Source organism: Ambystoma mexicanum, chromosome 4q, assembly GCF_040938575.1.
Source record: "Ambystoma mexicanum isolate Mex_15411 chromosome 4q, UKY_AmexF1_1, whole genome shotgun sequence".
In the NCBI taxonomy this organism is placed as follows: domain Eukaryota; kingdom Metazoa; phylum Chordata; class Amphibia; order Caudata; family Ambystomatidae; genus Ambystoma; species Ambystoma mexicanum.
The window spans coordinates 660,845,003-660,867,319 of record NC_090928.1 but is presented as its reverse complement, the minus strand read 5'-3'; the positions used below and the strand labels follow the sequence as shown (position 1 = coordinate 660,867,319).

The 22,317-nt window shown below is 47.0% G+C and overlaps 1 protein-coding gene across 2 annotated transcripts in view; it reads right to left on the bottom strand.

Annotated features, from left to right (window-relative positions):
* SPTBN1 (spectrin beta, non-erythrocytic 1) overlaps positions 1-22,317 on the bottom strand; it is a 964,524-nt gene that overhangs the window by 312,228 nt on the left and 629,979 nt on the right. For both annotated transcript variants that reach the window (XM_069608234.1, XM_069608235.1), the window contains 2 exons: positions 14,909-15,111; positions 12,861-12,951 (listed from right to left, as the gene is read on the bottom strand). In XM_069608234.1, the coding sequence (XP_069464335.1) occupies positions 12,861-12,951; positions 14,909-15,111 (294 nt within the window). The remainder of the gene's footprint in view (positions 1-12,860; positions 12,952-14,908; positions 15,112-22,317) is intronic.

Sequence of the window (22,317 nt, the reverse complement as noted above, 5' to 3'; positions counted from 1 at the left end):
AGTAAGAGGTCCCCGGGCATCGTACAATAACTCATTCCGGGTGGGGGGTTGACTAGCTCCTGCCCAAGCTCCTAGCGTAATGTCCCGGCAACCGAAAGCTGCCAAACAAACTGACATTGCGACCCTGTTATCCAACAACATGGGAGAAAAAACTAAGAAAGGGGAGTGCAACGATACCCCGGGCACCCCGCCGGTCTCAAATACTGAAGTACCAACCCGAGCAGTGACCAAAGCTGATCTCCAAGAGCTCCTCTCGGCCATAACCAAGGAGTACCAAAAAGGGACTGAAGAGCTAAAGGGCAAAATCTCCTCCCTGGACAAGAGGGTGGGGGAAGTCGAAACCAGAACAGAGGAAATAGAAAGCACCCTGTTCGAGCAGAGCTTCGAGATTGGAGAAGGCGCCGACAGAATCTTGGTGCTGGAGGCTAGGTGTGAAGCCCTCGAGAACAAACAAGAAGAAGCTGAAAACAGGTCCAGGCGCAACAATATTCGCCTGAGAGGAATTCCCTGTTCCGTCTCCGATGAAGAACTCACCCCCTATGTTAACAACCTGTTCCGCTTCATTCTAACGCTCCCAGACGGAGCCCCCCTGGAACTGGACAGGGTCCACAGGGTTAGAACCAGGCAAAACGCTAAAGTTGCGCCGGATGTTCTAGCAAGAATCCACTTCTACAAAGTCAAGGAAGAAATAATGCAAGAAGCTAGAAGTTCGGCCTGTATTAGCTTCAGGTACGCCGAAATATCCCTGTATCAGGATCTGGCGGCATCCACCCTCGTCAAAAGAAAAGCTCTTAAACCGTGCGCCGAATGGCTGCGTCAGAGGAAAACAACTTACCGTTGGGGCTTCCCCACCTCTCTAATCTTCAACTGGGAGGGCAAGTCCTGGACTATATCTTCCCCCAGAGATGCCGAGCGATTCATGAACCCGGGGCGTGAGGAGGGGCCCTTCCCCGAAAGCTCGGGGGCCCCGGAGAGATCCCCAGGGGACCCCACCAAAGCCTGGACCAAGATGTCGGGGTGCCGCAGTCTCCGAGGCCCTCCGGGCAGGCCGAAACGAGATAACAACCGTTGAGGATCCGGCCCAATCCTTGGGTCCTCCGGAGCAGGGGTGACTTGTGCCCCTGGCCCCCTCCTAGCCCGTCCGCCCTCAGCCCATGTGGGGGCATCACAGTCTCAAATGGTACCTATCAAAGGGGCTCACTAACCTCAACCTGAAAGTTTACTGGCCAACAGCAGAGGCAATGTTTGCCTCCAAGAAGAGTTGACACACCGGTCCGGCCGGATGCCCCGTTGGTCGAGGGCTGGTCCGGAAACCTTGTTGTTGTTTGGGGGGAGAGGAGGGGAGGAAGGGGGGATGTAAAGGAGAGGAGATCCTCACAATTAGGGGAGAACTGATGAACTCAGCACTGGGAGACAAGGAACAAGAAATCTTCAAGGCCGATACAACTTACTTAGATCTTAGAGGATGGGTTCAATAGACAAAACCCTTACTATTTCGACCTGGAACGTGCAGGGGCTCAACGCACCAAGAAAGCGGAAGTCAGTGGAGCACAAACTGGACCAGCTTGCCGCGGACATTGTCTTCATGCAGGAAACACACTTGATCGCAGAAGACGAAAAGTGTCTACGGTCCCGACGCTACCCGATATGCTACTTTGCTTCCGCTACACAGAAAAAGAGAGGAGTCGCTTTATTGCTAGGTCAAGACCTCCCACTAACGCAGATCACCACCAAAAAAGATCCGGAGGGCAGATTCCTACTCCTGAGGGGCCTCCTTGTCGAACTACCGATCACACTGGTGGCTATCTAAGCACCAAATAAAGAGCAAGACCAATTCCTCCATAATCTCCTCCTGACCATCACGGCCTTCTCGGTTGGCCACGTGCTAATCGGCGGAGACTTCAACACCCCCCCAGATCCGAGGGTGGACAAGTCGCTCCCCGCCTCGAGGGATGACTTTGGCAAATCCCTGGCCCTGGCGGAATTCCTGCGTGAAACCGAGACGATCGACATTTGGAGATTATGCAACCAGGGAGAAAGGTACTATACATTCTTCTCACATGTTCACCGAGGCTATTCGCGTATCGACCTCCTGTTAACCGCCAACAAATGGGCCCCCTGTGTGGATAACATCCACATCGGACCTATAGCAATCTCGGATCATGCGCCAGTCACGATGACGCTGCTTTTCCATGGAGCTCCAGAACCCAGCCAGAGGCAATGGAAGCTGCAAGACTATATCCTTACCGACTTAGTAGCCAGCTCTGACATCACGGAGGCGATTCAGAATTACTTCACGGAGAACATAACCCCAGACTCCTCAATGGCACCAATATGGGATGCAATGAAACCTGTGATTCGAGGGGTGGCGATGGACTCAACGGCTAGACTTAAGCGCCAAAATCTGCTGAAGCAACAAAAGCGAGAGGTAAGACTCTCAGAACTAGAAAATAAGCTCAAACAACGCTACACGAAAACGACCCACCGTGAACTGAAAAGAGCTAAAAGAGAGTTGGAGATCCACCTAGCAGACCGGGCCCCTAAAGCACTAATTTTCACCAAACAGTATTACTACCTTAACAGCAACAAAGCGAACCGGCTCCTAGCTCCAAACCAGGAACCACATCCAAGTCCTAGCGGGCAACAGAGGCTCCCTCCACCATTTGGACTCTGAAAAACTCAAGATAATGGTCCAGCACCACAAGGAAATCATGTCGGGAACCCCGACGTCAAATCCAGCTATCACCCAATTCTTGGCCCCGATTCAAAAATCTAAGTCAAACCCATCACTATCCGACTTGGAGGCTCCTATCTCAGCGGAGGAAGTCAGCGAAATGATCCGCCACCTGAAAAACTTAACGCCCGGGCCAGACTGGTTCTCCGCAAAATTTTACAAAAGGTTTGCTCACCTGCTATCACCACAAATGGCAAAACTGTTAGCTCCACGACCGCATCCATGAATGAGTCGATTACAGTACTGATCCCAAAACCAGGGAAAGACCGAACGCAATGCGCATCATACAGGCCCATTACACTCCTTAACATTGATGCAAAAATATTCGCCAAAATCCTGGCAAATCGGCTGGCCCCTTCCCTCCCGGAGATCATTCACCCAGACCAAGCAGGTTTCATACCGGGACGGAGCACCCAAGACAACATCCGCAGAACCATCAATATCATCGAGTCAGCGAATAGGTTGGGCTCAAGGCTAGCAGTCCTCTCCCTAGATGCACATAAGGCGTTCGACATGCTCGACTGGGGCTACTTGCAGGACATCCTCAAGCTTTTTGGCTTCGGCCCAAATTTTGTAAAATGGATCCTGGTTATCTACCAAAGCCCCTCCACAAAAATACGCCTCAATGGGGCCAAATCCAGTAAGATAAACATAACTAGAGGCACGAGGCAAGGCTGTCCACTCTCTCCGCTTATCTTCGCCCTATCAATGGAGCCATTTGCGGACAGGATTCGTCAAAATCCATCAATTCACGGCCTCACGCTCAAAAAAGCATCTTACAAAATCACCCTATACGCGGACGATGTGCTGCTGACACTTACCCGGCCAGCAGAATCAATAAGAGCACTATGGCAAACGCTAGAAGAATTCCGCGCAGCCTCAGGCTTCACAATAAATATCTCCAAATCAGCAGCACTGGGCATCAATATCCCAAGAAAAGCCCAAGCCAACCTCGAAGCGGAGTTCCGGATCCCCTGGGCAAAAAACGACATCAGCTATCTGGGTGTTCAGTTACCCAACAAAACTGGAAAACTGTACAAGGCTAACTTTCCGGCACTCTTCAGAGACCTGAAAAACAACATCAACCGATGGAAAAAACAGGAGATCTCCTGGTTCGGCAGGATTACGGCGATAAAGATGAATCTAACTCCACGGCTGCTATATTACGCTCAAGCTCTACCGGTGTCAATTCAGGAGAAAGCCTTAAGAAAGCTGCAAAGAGAGATCTTGAACCTAATCTGGGAAGGAAAGAAGTCCCATATCCCGAAACGCATCATGCTCCGAAGTAATGCCCTGGGTGGCCTTGGGGTCCCAGATGTCGCAAGGTACTGTCTCGCAGCCCAGCTCGCCCCAGCTTTCGCCTGGAAGCTTAGCGCCAACCGTCCCCGGTGGCTACAACTGGAGGAAGATTGGAGTAAGATCCCACTTGAATCTTTGTCCCATTCCAAAGAGCCCAAAAGAACCCAGGACCCGGGGCCCCAACCTGCAACAAGAAATACGGTCGCCAGCTGGAAAATGGCAGACCGCCGGTCGAATTGCAGGGGCACAACAGGACCCCTCACGCCAATCTGGGACAATCCCGACTTTTCCCCCGGAGTCTCACCAAACCAGTTCGGGGAGTGGAGGGCCGGGGGCTTGGAAACCATATCAGACTTCTTTGAAAACGGCCTCCCCTTAAACTTCGAGGAGTGTAAAACGAAATTCCAGATCCCTGAAATGGAAAGGTTCCGCTATACACAATTGAGACATTGGCTGTCAAACCCACAGATCAGAAAACAAGGCTGCAGAGCGCTAACGGCGTTAGAACTTACCCTCGCAGCAAATCCCCCGAGAGGGAAAATCTCTGCACTGTACAAGATCCTGGACAGAACAGATCCCGCCCAAAAAGAACCATATATGCTGAAATGGGAAGAATACATCGGAAAGACAGCTTGACCCAGAGGAATGGCAGCACATTTGGTCCCACACCCAGAAAAGCTCAACATGCGTAACAAACAAAGAAAGTGCCTTTAAAGTTTGCTACAGATGGTATATGACCGCGGTAATCCTAAACAAATGTAATTCAGCGATCTCTGCTCAATGCTGGAGGGGGTGCGCGGACGAAGGAACTCTGTTCCACCTCTTCTGGACTTGCCCGAAAGCCTCCATATTCTGGAAGACCATCCTGGAGCAAATCAAAGGAATCACTGGACTCACCATCCCCTGGGACCCAGGTATCACACTGCTGGGTGCGACGGGAGACGGTCAATTCCCCCCAACAGGTTGTCTGGTGGACCTCTGCTCCCATCTCCTTACTGCCGCCAAAATAACCCGGAGGGTCCGTCCACGCAAATGTGGTGGTCTAAATGCTGGGACATTGTTGCAGCCGAAAAAGTTACAGCCATCAGACTAGGCAATAAACCCAAATTCAACCGCGTATGGGCCCCCTTTCTGGACTCTGTGCAGCAATTCCCCAGACTAGCGAGACAGCCCCCTTCCCTTCGCTGGTTGGAAACTCAAAACTGAAAAGAACGTAGCACGAACCAGGTCGAAGAGTGACGGGACTTCTTTGTGCCCCCGCAACCTTAGGAACCTCCAGGCCAAGTTCCCCAACCTCGAAAGGCCTGCGCCGAGATCTGCATCCTAAAACCAGTCAAAGAGACGCACTGAACCCTTGAACCATTACCTTGTTGAATACAGCCAGCCTTCTACCTCTGATGTGTGCACAGCTCCTTGTCCCCCCATTCCCCTTCCCCCCCTCTTCAGTTATGATTTGAAAGTTTTATTTTTGAAGTGAACGCATGTTTGCCTAGTTTTAGCCATAGAAAGAGGAGTTATTTTCCATTAAATGTTTTAACAAAGTATGTAATTCTCAAAGAATCTGTATGACTTGTTACCAAAATAATAAAAACAATGTTGGGGGGAAAAAAAAAACCTGGGGGCCGAGTCGAGGCCAAACGGAAGGACTTTGTATTGGAAATGGCAACCCATGATTCTGAACCCGAGGAAAGAATGATGGGGCTACCAAATTGGGATGTGCAAGTACATGTCTTTCAGGTCCAGGGAGCACATCCAGTCTCCCTTGTCCAATGTCTCCACTATAAAATATGGCGTAACCATCTTGAATTTTTGCAGGGGTAGAGAGAGGTTGAGGGTGGAAAGGTCCAGCACAACTCTCGGGCCTGCCTGGTTCTTCTTCTGAATGGTGAAAATCTTGGAGTAGAAGACAAAGCCTCGCTGGGAGGTTGAAACTTCCTCCACTGCCTGGCTCTCTACGAGTGACCGGATCTCCGCCAAAAGAGTTGCTGTCCCTACCTGTGGGAGTGGAGGGGAGGAGGGAGGAGAGGCTGGGATGGGATGGGTAGGCGGTACCCCGTGGATACTATGGAGAGGATCCAGGGGTCCGAGAAATTCTGCTGCCAGAAATGTGCGTGGCGAGCAAGCCTGCCACCCACCGGAGACATGTCATGCCTTCTTTCCCTCGAAGGTTGAGGAGGGGGACTGGAAAAAGCCCTTACTCCCCCCACTCATATGTTGTTTGCGGCGGCTCTGGGACGGCGAGCGGTCCGGCTGCCTGGATCTGCATTCCTGGAAGCCACGGAACCCTCCATATGTACGACCCTTCTGAGCGCTGCTGAAATTGGGTGTAAGATTTGGGCATAGTCTTTGTAAGAACGGATAAGGACTTGCCGTTTGTGAGCTATTCTTCTTGTCCAGCTCTTCGTCCGTAGAGGAGTGGAAGAGAGTCCCCCCCATCCCGCTCGAACGGCAGATCTAGGATGCGCTCCTGGACATCCGGGTTGAATTTTGTCGCCCGGAGCCAGGCCGTGCGCCTCATGTCTGTGGCAATGCAGATGGCACGGCCCGAGGTATCGATATGCGCTACTGTGGATTCCATGAGGTCGTGCGCCATGAGCTTGGCCTCTGCTAGCCCCACCTTAAAGCAAGATTGGCATTGGGAGGGGAGTTCCGGGAGGAAGTCCGCAATTTCCTGCCATAACCGTTGGTTGGCGACAGCCAGCATGGCATCTGCGTTGGCCTGACGCAGGTGCAAGGAGGCGTTGGAGTAGATCTTCTTGCCATAAGCCTCCAAGATCTTCTCCTCCTTGCCTAGCAGCGCCGCAGAGGGGGAGGCCGAGGACGACTGAGGCTTGGAGTATAGTGATGCCGCAGCAATCACGAGGTGTGTGGCTGAGGATGGGTCGAGAGCAAGAATGTATCCCCCTCCATCTGCTTGTACTTGGCGTCCAGGCGTCAGTTGACCGGCTGGACCGAGTGGGGCTTGAGCCAACCCTTCTTGGTCAGGGAGACTACATCGGTTTGCAGTGGAATCCCAGTGTTGGCAGAGGAGCTTCTTGTGAGGACTTCAGCCAGAACCCCCTCTGCCGGCTGTTCGACCTCGGGTTGGGGGAGGCCCAGGTATTCCGCCAGGCCAGCAAGACATTCACGTAAGGCCCTAGCTGAGGTTGGCATGTCCGGATCTTCCTCCTCGTCCGTGTCCTGCAGATCCGGGGGATCTTGCGGAGGAGGAGGAGGGGTAGATGGAGCCGGAGGCTGGGATACGGAGACCACAGCCGGAGGCTGAGGAGACAGCGGAGGTTGTGGAGTTGGCTGTGGAGCAAGAGGAGGCTGCTACACCGGGACCTGGGGGCCCAATGGAGGCATCTGTGGTGCTGTTAGCATGGTGGGGAGGATTTCCCTGAATGCGTCATTCATGATAGCCCCCCCATCTGCGGAGACCTCATGAGGCTGAGGAATTTGTCGAAGAGCACCTCCTCACTGGCCGAAGAGGTGGTAGGTGGTACAGACGGGTTAGCAGGGGACTGCTGGAGCCACTGCGTACCCAGTCCGTATGGACGCATGGGAAAGCTGCCGTGCGCATATGAAGGGTAGACTGTAGGCCACGTACCTGGTTGCGACTAGTCCCACCTTGACACTCGTTCTTCGACGAATTCGTGGAATGGCATCGGACGGGTGTTCCCGATTGGCGCAGTGGCCATTTTGTCGAGCTGCCTGCCATGTGCAAACGATGTGATGCCCAGCCCGCTGGGTCCAGCCTCGTCCAAGACACTAGCGTGTGGATCACTGGGCCTACCCTGCTCCTTGGTTCTCGGCCGATAGGTGCGACACCCTCAACGCGGGGGTCGGTAGAGCTACGCATAGGTGCACCCTCGGACGTATTGCCAGTATTAGGACATAGTCCCTCGGTGTAAGCCCGGTACAAGAACCTTCCGGTCCCACTACACTGCATCCAGGAGGATCCGAGGACCACTCGAACCGAAGGCCGGTAGCTGTAGCAGCCTCGGTGCACGTGCCGGTAGAAGGAGCTGGCCGGTCGCTCCCACAGGGGAGAGTCCCCTGGGAAGGAGGCTCCCTTGCGGGGTGTGCTGGAAAATATCAGCCCTACCTTGGACCTGGGATGAAGCTTCACGAAGTTCTTGAGATCCTCTGGAGGCAACTTCTTGAAGAGCTCCTTCCACCTGGCTAGACTGTTCTTCAGAGCCTTTGAGGACAGCGAATCACACGCCGAACATGATTGCCAACCGTGGTCTGGGCCACGGCAACGTAGTCAGAGGGCGTGGGGGTCGGAAGTTGGGAAGAGCCCGTTGCAGGGTGGACACCTGCTGAACCCGTGGAGGAGCGTGACGCCTGAGGGCCGGGTACCTGAATGATAGATAAGACAAAAAAAGACAAAGAAGAAGTATCCGCACGTGCAATTACATGGCCGAAGCCAAAACCAGTAGCGTTGGTGAACTCGGCCCGTTCCCGTCAATGCGGAAAAGGGGACTGAGGTGTGGCGCTAGAGGGCAGAGTAAGGGCAGCGCCTCTAAATTTAAAGGGGAAGGTGTTTTTTTCTGGTGAAAAAGGTTCTGTCTCCTGTCCCTTGGAAGGGACGCCCATACAGTATGGAGGAAAGGGGATGGGACATAAGAGTAGTGTGTGTGTAAGTGTGTTGTGTGTGTAAGTTGGTTGTCCTGGGAAGCGATGGCGGGTGAGCAAGGGGGGTTAATCCCCCCCTGATTAAGAATATGAGCTGCAGGAGAGGGTGGGGATCACCTTGTCAGAGGCAGGGAGGGGGCAGGGGTGAAGTGCAGAAAGTGATATTGCCGCATTTTAAAGCGGACACAAAAACGTCCAGAAAAACAAATCTGTCTTTTTGTGTTCGGTTTTTAAAAATGCGGTAATAACATGTAGAACCACTTATGTTGGTCTTGCAACTGCATTTTATTCCTGAAACAGAATGTTCTACAAAGTTTACTATAAAGTGGTTTTTACTTACCTTGAATTCTATACTGTCAAGTAGAGAGAGTCTTATGAAATCCTACTGGTAAGGTTTTAGGACAACTCCCTAACAATACTGCTAGGCCCTGTCCCAGCATTAAATGAATCACCAGCCACAGGTAACGTTATCCTAGACTCTCCATCAGTCGCTGTACAAGTTCAGCTTTTACACCAGAGGAGGGCAATCTTTAAGTTTTTCATCTTTGAGAATAGCAAGAGTAATGCTAGTATATGGTTCCATTATACTATACCGGTATTGTAACTTTTACAGTCCTATTACTTTTAAATCTGTGTTCTATATAATCAGGTTTAAGTTACTAACCTGTAACTATTGTTCTTCAGCATGGGTCTGGCCTGGATTCACATGCTCATGAATAGTCCCTGTCAGGCTGGGAAATCTCAGTAAAGAAAAAAACAGTTTCACTTTCACTGAAAAACTGTATTTCTCCTCTAAACCAATCACGGTACTCCGGGTCATACTGTCCCCATCCAATGACCGTCTTCTCCCCAAGCCCTGCCTCTGGCAGCCCTCTTCAGATTTGGTAAGCACGTGAAGTGGCAGTATGACCAAGAGGGGCCAGAGGGACGGTTCGTATGTGAATCCATGCCAGACCCAAGCTGGAGAATAATAGTTACAGGTAAGTTACTTAAACCTTCTCTAGCATGGATTCACATGCTCATGAATAACAAATACATAGCAGTACAACATTAAAGAACCACAGGAGTTGGCAAGGCTCAACAGAAGCAATGAACAGGTCGCGTAACACTGCTTGGCCAACTCTGGACTCCTCCCTGGAATCCCTGTAATTGCAGTAGAAATTTGTGATGGCCAGGCAGCAGTCGGTTTGCCATAACAGTGTGTAATGCAGCCGGAGAGCCACCTTGAAATGGAAGCCTAGCCCACGGCATTACCATGGTTCACAGGATCAAAGTTCATGAACAGTTGTGAAGTGTTCAGGAAATCTTTGTGCGTGTCACGTAGAAATTCAGGGCACGAGCAAGGTCCGGAGAGTACAAGGCCCTTTCCCGCCAGCGACAAAGGATTCGGAAATAAAACAGGTAACACCAAAGGCTCGTTGAGGTGTCATTCCGACAGAACCTTCGGCATGAAAGAGGGGTGCATACGCAGTACCACCCTTGACTCGTGGAAAGTAAGGCACGGCTGCTTGCAGGATAGGGCCTGGATCTCACCTACACGTCTGGCAGAGGTGATGGCCACAAGGAAAGCAGTCTTCCATGAGAGAAACTTCAGTGGAGCCTGACGCATAGGCTCGAAGGGAGCCCCCGATGAGCCTGGTCAGAACCACGCTGAGTTCCCACGCTGGGGCAGGAGCCTTCGCCGGCGGGAAAGATCGGAAAAGTCCTTTGAGAAATTCCTTGACAAGTCTGTGGGACCAAAGTGAGGATCTTCCTGGGGATCTGGTGTAGCGGCACATAGCCGCCAGATGCACCTTGATGGAGGCGTGCACCAGACTAGCCTTTGCCAAGAATAGCAAGTATTGGAGGATCTGTGGAGCTGTGACCCTCTGAGGGGTAGTAATCTGCAACCGGCACACATACCAAAATGCTTCCACTTATGGCCGTAGCACTTTAAGGTCAACGACTGTTAGGTAGAATTCTCAAAATGTGCTAATTCCTCTCTACCTTAAAAACCCTCAGCTCTTTTGCTGAACTTTGGGACTACTTTTTAATTCTATTTGTTTTCTGTGTTCATTGCTTTTGGTTATGGAGTTTTAGACAACTCCATAGGCATCATCTTTTCATGTGTGTCACAAAGCACCCTCAGTGCAGTGACACAGGGAAGCCTTTTAGACTGTCCCAAGGTTTAAATACCTTCTCTGGGATCAACTACTGTTTCCCAGAGAAAGTAAAGTGAAATTGACTTTACTAGTCTTTTCAAATTCCTTGACACAGCACACCCCATCTAACAATAGAGTGCTGGAGGGATTACTTAGTATCCCCTATGTCTAGAAACTCATTTAGCAGTCAAATGCTACCCTTTCCTCTCGAAATGGCTGGAGGCAGTGGTTTTACAACGAACTGCCATGATTTTTCCCCCCGACCGTGAACACCGGTAGCGTTAAATCGTGGGAGGCATGTTTTTCAAGATGTCGTCTGAGCCCCCTTCGTTTATAGAGCTCCCGGTTTTCTTTTTTCGCCATTTCTTTTTGGAAAGGTCCTTCTAGCGTTTGTCTCTGCGCGCCAAACCAGGTTTGGTGTCTTTGTTCCTACGCCTTTGGTGGGCTTCAGGACTGAAGACTACCTCTGGCGTCTGAGTGTCTGGGGTGGGCAGGAAGCGAGGGAGGTGCCCGGAAACTCCCTGTGCTGAGTCTCCTATGAGACCCAAATGCACTCTGGCGGGATTGGCTGGCTGACTGTCCGGCAAGGACAGCCACCCTGCTAGGTGAGTGGCAGCTAGGCTGGAATGAATGGGAGGAAAGTGGATAAAAGGCGAGTCTCTTGACTTGCAAGGCAGAGTCGACTACTGGAACGAAGGAACCAAAGACTAGCTGGAAGAGGACAGCTGCTGCAACGCCTCGACCGTTGGTTTGCTGCTGAAGCCCTGCTGCAGGTCCGAATCGGCAAAGTTCATCTCGACAGAGAAGCCCTTCAAGGACGACTTCTCCCTTTGAGTTGGTGCGACCAATCAACTCGTAAGCCACCTGGATACCATTCTCAGAGCTGGTTGTATTTTCCTCAGACTGCTGCAGGAAACCGAATAGCCAGGGAGAACGACAACAGTTTATGTGCTTGACTACAGCTACTGGAATTGAAGATTTGCCTTTGCCAGCTTTTTGACCAGTCCCAGTGCAGGAGTCCCCCCCCCCCCCCAACGTCTTCCCTCTTGTCCTCACAACTAAGACTCAGGAACAGGGAGACCTGCAGCAACTGCCAGAAACAGACGTCTTCCGCTGCATCTTTTTCTTCATTGTAAGGTACTATGAAAACTCGACCGAGAGAACTTACCTCTAACTGCGAAAGTGCTTGAAACTTTGGCAACTTGCAGGCCTAGTCAGCTTGTGACCCAACATATGAATCTTTTCTTTTTAATGAACTACTTCTGAGAACTTTGGCAAATACTTTTCCGTTTAACTTCCAGAACTGCTTCATTCTATACAAGACTTTAGCCCATTGACTTTGGCTTAACCTATTGCATTGAATCAACTCCTCTGGGGAACTCACACTATTCGTACTGTTTTAGAGTAACTGTAATATTTGTTTTATTAACTTATGCCTTTTTGCTCCTACTTCAAATGCTCTGAATGCTATTTTGCTCCTCTTTCCAAGTAGTTTAAATGCCTCAGAACCTGATATTGTGAAGTACTGAAGTATATATTTGTGTGATATAGATTGCCTCATTTTAGTGAATGTTTTATAACTGACTGTGAAATAAATTAAGAAGTGTTTTACCAAGAAACCTTGAGTATAAGAGTCTACTTGAATACTTGTAATTAAAGACCTCTGTGTAACATCCTTACAGCTCACATTCCCTCTTGAGATAAGCCTGGCTGCTCAGCAACGCGTACAGACTTATACCAAAGGTTGGTTTTGCTTACACCTGAAGTCCTAGTTGTGTGTAGTGGTCCCAAAGGGTACTGCACACAAACTTTGCTTAACAGGGGTCTAATGACAAGAATGCCTTTCATGGCTGGCCATGTTGGGTGGTAACGGCCTTTCGCCAGAGTTGGGGAGGACCGCACTTGACTTGAGCCTATTAACTCAGGTGACAGGCCGTTGTCATTCGGTATGGCTCACCAGAAAGCAGCATTATTTACAAATTAATAGACAGAAGAATTATTCTTCATTTTTACAAAACACAAACACACAATGCATATTTAAATAATAATGGCTAGAAGAACAATACCTCTTGACAATCCTGAAGAAATTTCTGCATTTCTCGGTTGTCTTTCAACCTCGTAAGAAGCTCACTAGCTGCTTTCCGATTCTTTCTGTGCCTGTTTTAAAAAGCACAGCAAAATGATCAAACTCTAGAGCATAACATTTGGGGCAAAGATATGCAATACTCAATATTACTCTGGAACATGGTAAAGGTGAACACCCAGTTACAGAACTAAAATATCTGCCAGTGTTTCACGCGTACTCTGGAGGCACAATGGGAAATAGTGACAGAGGAGGAGATCGTGCGGCAACGTTCTGCGAAGCAGGAAAAGAGGCCCACATGAACAGTCAACAGCATAATATGCACGCTACCCTACATCAACACAATAATAGCCTTTTACTGTAGCTCCAAGTGAGGCACAAGATCTAACATTAAAGCGCTTACTGATGTAGGGACGGACTTGACCCCACACACCCTGCATTCCTGTGATCCAGAGCACATCCAGACATCAGCAAGCACCACAACATTAAACAACTGAGCATGGCAGGGTTTTTTATTTTGATTTGTATCACGTCTTAAGCCCCTTCTAAGAGCATTGGAGCGAGAACCACCTGTTCCAACAGGCAGCACCCACGAAAACACAACCAGAAGTGTGTGCTAACCATGCGCTGTAAGGTGGAGGAACTAGTCTACTACAAATGAATGGCTGATTTAGTCATTGCACCAGACAGGAGCATTGGGTGAGAGGTGCTTGAACAGGCGGCACCTGGTAAGTCACTTCATTGGGGAGCACTGTATAGATGGCATTAAAGTAGACCACATGACGGGTAACTGCGGCGATGATAAAGACTTTCTGTGATAGAGAGCAGCTGGAGTTTGTAGCATCTGCCATAAATCCACATTGCCTTGAATGGATTTGAACACAATTACAATTTTATTAGCTCTGACTAGGGCATAAGATAAGTGAATCTACAATAAGGTAAACTGCACACAATTCAGTCATATATTTCTTATGCTTTTTGTGCTGTGCATGCAACACCTAGAAAACATGTCACCTACCGGAATGCACCATTTGGGCATAAGAGGAGGGCTCATTCAGCACCCACTGCAAACATCAAATAAATGTAAGCCTTGTTACAGAGGGGAAAACAATTGGGAAAAGGCCTGCGGCTAAGACAGGTAGTACTACAAAAGTGGTTAGCTGCATTCGTTATCTGTTGTGTTGTCCCTAGTCACATGCACAAATAATTTGCAAGCCCATGAAATATACATTACTTCCAATTCAGCAACTTTGCAATCAACCATTCATACACACACATATATGTGTGCGACAACAGACAACAGTTCCTTTGATGAAACTGCATGTGTAATTACATACACATGCTAAGCAATTGGGGGTGCAGTTACCAGGGTTTATATTAAGATCACTACCCACAGCTTTCATTAGCGTTTAGAATAAAGAACATACAGCTGAGTCTGAACATACCTGGGCCTCTGTCAGAAAATATTAAGTAGTATGCCTAGGCAGATTTGTAGTACATTCAGAAATAGCTTAGTGCAGACTATTAACTTGATCAATTATAACTTAGCTTAACTGGATGACTCAGATGCAGGTTTTCCTGACATTAAATACGAACGTGGAAGGCAATTAGCATTAGGAATAACAACCGCTGCAGTCACAGGATTAGGGCTTTGACCAGATGGTCCGTTAACAGTAGGAATAAGAGCTGAACGACCTGAAGCATGTTTGGGAAAACACAGGGGGGAGGGTCATTAGGAGACAGTCTTGCAGCCCCATCATACAGGCTGATGAATCTAGGATATATATTTTTATGTACAACACAGGCACAGCTACTAGATTCTTCCGAATTTGCATTGTGGTCATCAACAGTGGTTCTTAAAGAAATTCTAAAACACTTTGCAATGCGCGACACAAACCCGTGGCCATTCCATCTACCCATTGTGTAATGCCCTCCCCCGCCCACCCTGGTTCCCCGCTGCATCACTTACTAAGCTGCTTCTCAAGACCCATTAACAGTACCCAACAAGTGCTCTATAATTAAGCACTGTACCTGCTGTCAATCGAATCCACTTTCTCCTGGATCTTGTCTGAATTGATGTTGCCATCGCTGACCAGCCGCCTGCCCGTATCAATGACAGCATTTATTTTTTCTTCGCTGGCATCCATGGTGGTCATGAAATCTTCCTGCTTTTTAATTGCAGCTTCAGCTGCTTCCAACGTTGTGGGCATCTCAGTGTGTGCCAAGACATATTCCTGTAAAACAATTAATGAAGGGGATTTAGAAATCATGTTCCAAGATCCCAGTGATCGAATGGATGCATTATTGTGAGGCAACAAAAGCCGAAGTGCAATAAACTGGCTTTAAGACAACACTTAAAAGAAATATAATTAAAAACCCCTGCTGGCCAACATTTGAAGCATTATTACAGCTAGCTTTCAGGAGCAGGATGGGTGGCCTTAAAGCCCCATTGCGATTTACCATAGTAAATATATACTTAATTGAAAACGGTTAAGATGGACTTGTAAAATTTGGCTTGGCAGACAGATTTCAGGAGGTCACCCTAGTTATAGTGAAGAGGGGAACTCTGAGGTTAGCCAAACCCAATCAAAGTAAGCGTGGAGAGTGGTCAAGGCTTAGTCTCAGGAGCGGTGTCCACAATTAGTCCACACAGTGGAATACACAACGATTCTGCTTTGAGAGGTGTTGGAATGGATTTTTAAACTCTGGCCTGGCGCACAGATGTTTAGGAAGCCACAATTATTATTGTGAACTTTGGGCACAAGGTCCCATACAATTTAGGGTTAGACTTATAAAGTTAGGATTCTAAATCCTGTGGACAGTTGTATCTATGGTGTATAGTATTTTAGGATTGTGTGATAATATCACTTGCAAATAGCCATTTTGCATGTGTTTTCTGTGACTATAATGCATGTGTTACTTTTCTAACGGTTTAAGTGTAATACGTGGCATTTCACTGTGTGGACTCATTGTGGACCCCTGACCCCACTCAGCTCTTTTGAGATTTAGCATTGGCCTCTCTCCATGCTACCTTGGTTGGTTTGGCTAAACGCCCAGAAGTTGCTCCCTGTTCATACTAACAAGGGTGGTGTAATAACAAAATTATCAAACCAATTGAAACAAAACATTGCAGCCATTGCTTAATTTGTATAATGAAAAAGAAACTAGGCTTTGAATTTTAGACAAAAGGTGACTGGCAAGTGAGTGTCAACTGACTTACATAAATTGACAATTTCTTGTATTGCAGTGGCTTTATAAAAGTATTACTCCTCAGACCATTAGGTTTCATTTTTGGTATTGTAGTTCTGATATAGCACGCCACATAGTTCGCATGAAACATGGTATTGGATAAGTGAAACTACAATGTCATTTTTTGAAACAGTTAAGCGAAGAGTACACCTGAGGCTTGGGGGTTTATTTTGCCAGCACCCTTGTTCTGTTAACTGCAGGTCTTAAGCACTTTCCTTTTAACAAATATTGTTTTCATTATGTTCTTATGAAATATCACAGGATTTTCTCAGAAAAGAAACAAATAAAACAATATAGTTAAGTATATTTCAGAATGCCCTTTGTCTCCCTTCATTTTGACATTTTTTGGGATCTAAAAAAAAGTCTGCAGTATCCCCTTAGATTGTTCAGCCCACCACAGAAGGCTTGGCTTGCACATTACATCTGCCTCACCAGCAAAGCCAGTTGTGCACCCCTGCCCTAGACCACTCTCACTCCTCCGGAGACTAAGCCTTGCTGTTCTGCTACCTTTGGCTAACCTCTCTGTGTCTTCCCTTTTCACCATAACAGGGTGCCCCCCAAAACTCTCCAACCAGGGTTGAATTTGGAAATCCATCTCAACACCAACCTTTTGGAGATGCATCAGTTGTGAATGTAATTCGTGTTGGCGGGGTAGCAAAGCTATTTCTATTTAACATACATGCAGAGTGTTGGGGAGAATTCTCATAAATGTGCTAATTCCCTTCACCTTAGAGACCCCCAGCAACTTTGCTGGATTATGTGGACTTGATTATTTTTTACCTGGAGCGAGTGTGACCCTTTTTCCCTCCTCTCTCATGTATTTTGAAATGTTTTACTCTTGTGTTCCTTTAGGTTAAGGAGTCTAACCAACTCCATAGGCACCATCTTTTCATTTGTGTCACACAGCAACCTCAGTGCAGTGGCACAGGGAAACCTTTTCAGACTTTCCCAAGGTTTAAATAGCTTCTCTGGAATGAACTACTATTTCCCAGAGTAAGTAAAGTGAAGTGAAATTGACTTCACTAGCCTTTTAAATTCTTAGACCCAGCACACACTATCTTACAATAGATTGCTGGAGGGGTTACCTAGTATCCCCTGTGTCTAGAATCTCATGTGGCAGTCAAATGCTACCCTTTTCCCCCAGAATGGCTGGTGGTGAACTACCATGATTTTCCCGAGTGCCGGTAGCGTTAAATCGCAGGAGCCATGTTTTTCAAGATGGCGTCTGAGCCCCCTCTGTAAAAACAGGTCCTGATCTTTTTTCGCCATTTCTTTGTGGAAAGGTCCTTCTAGAGTTTTGCTCTGCGCGCCAAACAAGGTTTGGTCTCTTTCTTCATTCGCCTTTGGCGAGCTTAAGGAGTGAAGACCGCCTCTGGCGCCCGAGTGTCTGGGGTGGACAGGAAGTGAGGGAGGTGCCCGAAACTCCCTGTGCTTAGTCTCCTAGGAGACCCAAATGCACTCTCTGGTGATTGGCTGGCTGGCTGACTGTCCAGCAAGGACAGCCACCCTGCTGGGTGAGTGACAGCTAGGCTGGAATGAATGGGAGAGAATTGAATAAAAAGCAAGTCGCTTAGCTTGGAAGGCAGAGTCAACCACTGGAACGAAAGAACCGAAGACAAGCTGGAAGAGGACGGCTGCTGCAACTCCTGGACCGTTGGTTTGCTCGTTGAAGCCCTGCTGCAGGTCCGAATGGCCAAGTACGCCACAACAGAGAAGCCCTGCAAGGGCGATTTCTCCCTTTGAGTTGGTGGACCAATCAACTCGACAGTAGGCCACTTGGATACCAATCTCGGAGCTGGTTGCATTTTCCTCAGAGTGCTGCAGGAAACCTTATAACCAGGGAGAGGGACACCAGTTTGTGTGCGTTACTTACAGCCACCGGAATTGAAGATTTGCCAAGTGCCAGCTTTTTGAGCAGTCGCCGTGCACTGCAGGAGTCCCCTGATGTCCTCCCTCTTGTCCCCACAACTGAGGCACAGGAACAGCGAGATCTGCAGGAACTGTCAGGAACAGAAGTCATCAGCTGCATCTTTTTCTTCATTGAAAGGTACTGTGAAATGAGACGGAGTACTTACCTCTCGCGGTGAAAGTGCTTGAAACGTTTGCAACTCGCAGGCCTAATCAGCTTGTGAACCAACATATGATTCTTCTTTTTACAAAATACTTCCAAGAACTTGTGCAGAGACTTTACCATTTACTTACCAGAACCGCTTTATCCTATCCAAGACTTTAGCCCATGGACTTTGACCTAGCCTATTGAATTGACTCTTCTGGTGAACACAAAGTATTTGCACTGTCTAAGAATAATTGTAACCTTTCATGTTCTAATCTTTGCGTTTTACTCCTCTTGAAAAGTATTCTGAAATATATTGGAATATATTTGTATGTGATTATATTGCCTCCTTCTTATGAATGTTTTATAACTGACAGATACATTAATAAGTATTTATCAAAGAAACCTTGAGTGTAAGAGTTTACTTGAACATTTGTGATTGTAGACCTCTGTGTAAACATCATTACTGCTCACATTCCCCTCTAGAGATAAGCCTGGCTGCTCAGCTCCGCTACCAAAACTGTGGTACAGACTTACACCAAAGGTTGGTTTTGCTTACACCTGCAGTCCTAGTTATGTGTAGTGGTCCGAAAGGGTACTGCATACAAAATCTGCTTAATACGGAGGCCTACGGAATGATAAAAATGCAGGACGCCATCATGCTTAAGAATTTCATGACCTTTCCGATGGGTTAGCAGTCGACCCATTGAATACCATGGAATTAGTGCATGCAGTGCTTGTACTCTATACAGTAGGGTAGGCTACTGCTCCAAGTGTCTAGCACTGTCCCCAGCAAAGTATTCTTTTGAATTGGTATGAGGCTTGAATTTTTATAGCGGATTGTGAATCCTAGCCTGTAGAGTAAGTCTGTGGTCGTTAGCGCATGATGAAGGCATTCTTTTGCACATTTTCACCTTATCCTGTCTAGATGCGGGTAGACTGGGACTGCTTTGCAGCACAGATGTGCAGCCACAACCGCAAGCACCATGGTGAATACACCCAGTGCTGATGCAAATCCAAAAGGGAGCACACTGAATTGAAAATGTTTTTTCTCCATTTTGAAGAAGAGATACTTGCAATGACCTGGGAACATTGAAATATTTAAGTGTGGATCTTTCATATCGAATATGGTTACGTAGTCCGCTTTCTTTATGAGAGGTATAACAGCCAGCAAAGTGGTCATTCCGAATTTTTTGGGTTTTACATATTGGTTTGCTGGCCTTAGGACTAGAACGGGTCTTTTGGTTTCGTCCTTCTTGGGTGCTAGACAATAACCAACTAAATTCCAGTGGTTACATGTTTGAGTACCGGTTCTATTGCTTCCGTCAAGAGGAGTGTTGGGTAAGGAGCCTAGTGCATTCCTGCATTCTCAAGTTTCCCAAGCGCTTTAGAATTAGGCAAGATTTCAGTTAACTGTTTTCTAAGCACTACAAGAGTCCACGGGGAGGAGGGTCACTAAATAAAGATAGGTAGGATTTAAATATAAGGCACAACTAATTATTTAGCTGAATATATTTGTAATACTGTTACATTGTACTTAGCTTATCTCAAAGCAGGTTCTCTGCCAGAAGGAATGCAGCCTCTGCTAAAAGTAGACTACAGGCATTGCATCACAGAGGCTAGCTCTCGCTGAGCACACGAAGTGGAAGAGCAGCTGTTCCTGTCCATCAAAAGCTCATGCAGACTAAGAATAGGAGAATGTACGTGCTCATGCACACAATGCAACAATATGTGAAATGAAGGGTTTTGTAGAAATTACTGGATCAGATAAAATATAATTTTATTGAGTGTAGTGTTGAGAGAATGGCAGGAAGATGGGTTTATTTATGAATGTTTATAACATAGCAAATAATGCTAAACAAAAGCTACAATGTATTCCTGGAGAGGCAGCAGTATTTTAAAGTAGGATTGGTCTAAATATAAACCTGGCCATGCAACACTGGAGACTACAACATCCCTTGTATGGCAAGGAGAACAGTTTTGGATGAGCGATGCCGGTATCCCGTAACCAAGTCAAGAGTATTTAAGCTCCAAGCCCAGCACCAGTCTTCAGGATCCGGGAGTCAGCAGAGGAAGACAGAATGCTGGTCGGAATGGCAGAGTGCTCTGCCATTCCCCCCAATCCTCATCTTTGTAAAGATTAAAGTTTGTTATCTCTTGCAAGATAGACTCATGGCCACAATTTCGTAGAGGGGTGCATTTAATCTGGTGCAAGCGTGATTATGGGTCCCCTGTATTTCAGGGGGTGCCCCAATGTATTTAAGGGGTACAAGTATGGCCTACCTTTCAGTGGTGACCCCTATGTGACCTCAATCTTCCACCATACTTTGCGAAGCCCAGGAAAAGAGCCACACCCAGCTATATTGATCAACCCCCTTAATCAAAAACCCCATGTATATTGAACAACTTTAGTAGGGGCCATTTTAAAAGAAATCCTCTCTGCTCTCTGAAGCAGGGCGTCGCTCCAGAACAACAGGCCAGCTTCGTAATGGAGGAAACTCGAGTGAACAAGGCCCACGTGAGTATACTCTTGCAAGTGATAACAAAATGGGAACATGCATGTATGATATGGTAATGTTAAATAGAAAGTGGTGCCAGGAGAGCGGGTCTAACCAGGAGAAGGAGGGCAGAAAGCTAAACGAATCAAATTATTATTTCATTTTATTTTGATTTAAATACAAAAACATTACACATTTAATCAATTTGGTTATAAAAGCATTCTATAAAACATGCATCCAAACATTCATTCATTCATTCATTCATTCAATCTAAATAAATCCCTAAAATGTTTTTCAATTATTTTAAGATACAACAGAGAAATGTACAATTCATTTCCAAATCTCTTCACATATACATCTAACAATAGTTCATTCCAAATAAAGTATCGAACTATTGGTGCCCATAAATGCAGATCTTCTTTAGAACACGGGCTTTGCAGTTGGTAAATAGTTTCGACTTGACAAAATATATAAGTCTTCATCAGGATCGGATGAACATTAACAGATTCTACAAACCCCATTGGGTTCGCATAATAGCTTATGTTCCAATGGCTTGGTAACTTGAGCTCCATTCACATCTAGTATATGTCAAAGTTGTTCACTCTTCGGAAAAGTGGACTTCGTTTATAACCACTGATTAGTCCACAAGGCGAAACTCATCAGAAAAGAGTCTCTTTTTCAGAGTTGGCTGCCAATATCTGAACGCCGACGCCACCACGATCGAGTTCCAGATCGATTTATGCACGTTGTTCGAAAGATTCTGAACAGAATGTGTATGCGCGACGACCCGTGAAGAGCCCAGCGCTCCCGTCCTGCTCGGTACGAACAGTTCCGCTGTCTGTAGATACCTACACAGGAGGCAGTGTGCCTAACAAAATAGAGACTCTTTTCTGATGAGTTTCACCGTGTGGACTAATCAGTGGTTACAAACAAAGTCCACTTTTCTGAAGAGTGAACAACTTTGACATATACTAGATGTGAATGGAGCTCAAGTTACCAAGCCATTGGAACATAAGCTATTATGCGAAACCAATGGGGTTTGTCGAATCTGTTAATGTTCATCCTATCCTGATGAAGACATATATTTTGTCAAGTCGAAACTATTTACCAACTGGAAAGCCTGTGTTCTAAAGAAGATCTGCATTTATGGGCACCAATAGTCGATACTTTATTTGGAATGAACTATTGTTAGATGTATATGTGAAGAGATTTGGAAATGAATTGTACATTTCTCTGTTGTATCTTAAAATAATTGAAAACAATTTTAGGGTGTTATTTAGATTGAATGAATGAATGTTTGGATGCATGTTTTATAGAATGCTTTTATAACAATTGATTAAAATGTGTAATGTTTTTGTATTTAAATCAAAATAAAATGAAATAATGATTTGATTCGTTTAGCTTTCTGCCCTCCTTCTCCTAATTAGTCCCGCTCTCCTGGCATCACTTTGTATTTCATTGTATGCTTCTACCTCTAGGTGCCAGTGACTGCTGAGGTTCCCACTTTGGGTTTTGTATGATATGGTAATGTGAACAAAATATTTGGTGATGTGAAGGATATGGTGATGTGGATGTTGTACAAGGTCAATGGAATAGGACTTTTGGTGATGTAGTATTGGTGATGCAGTATAAAATAGGAC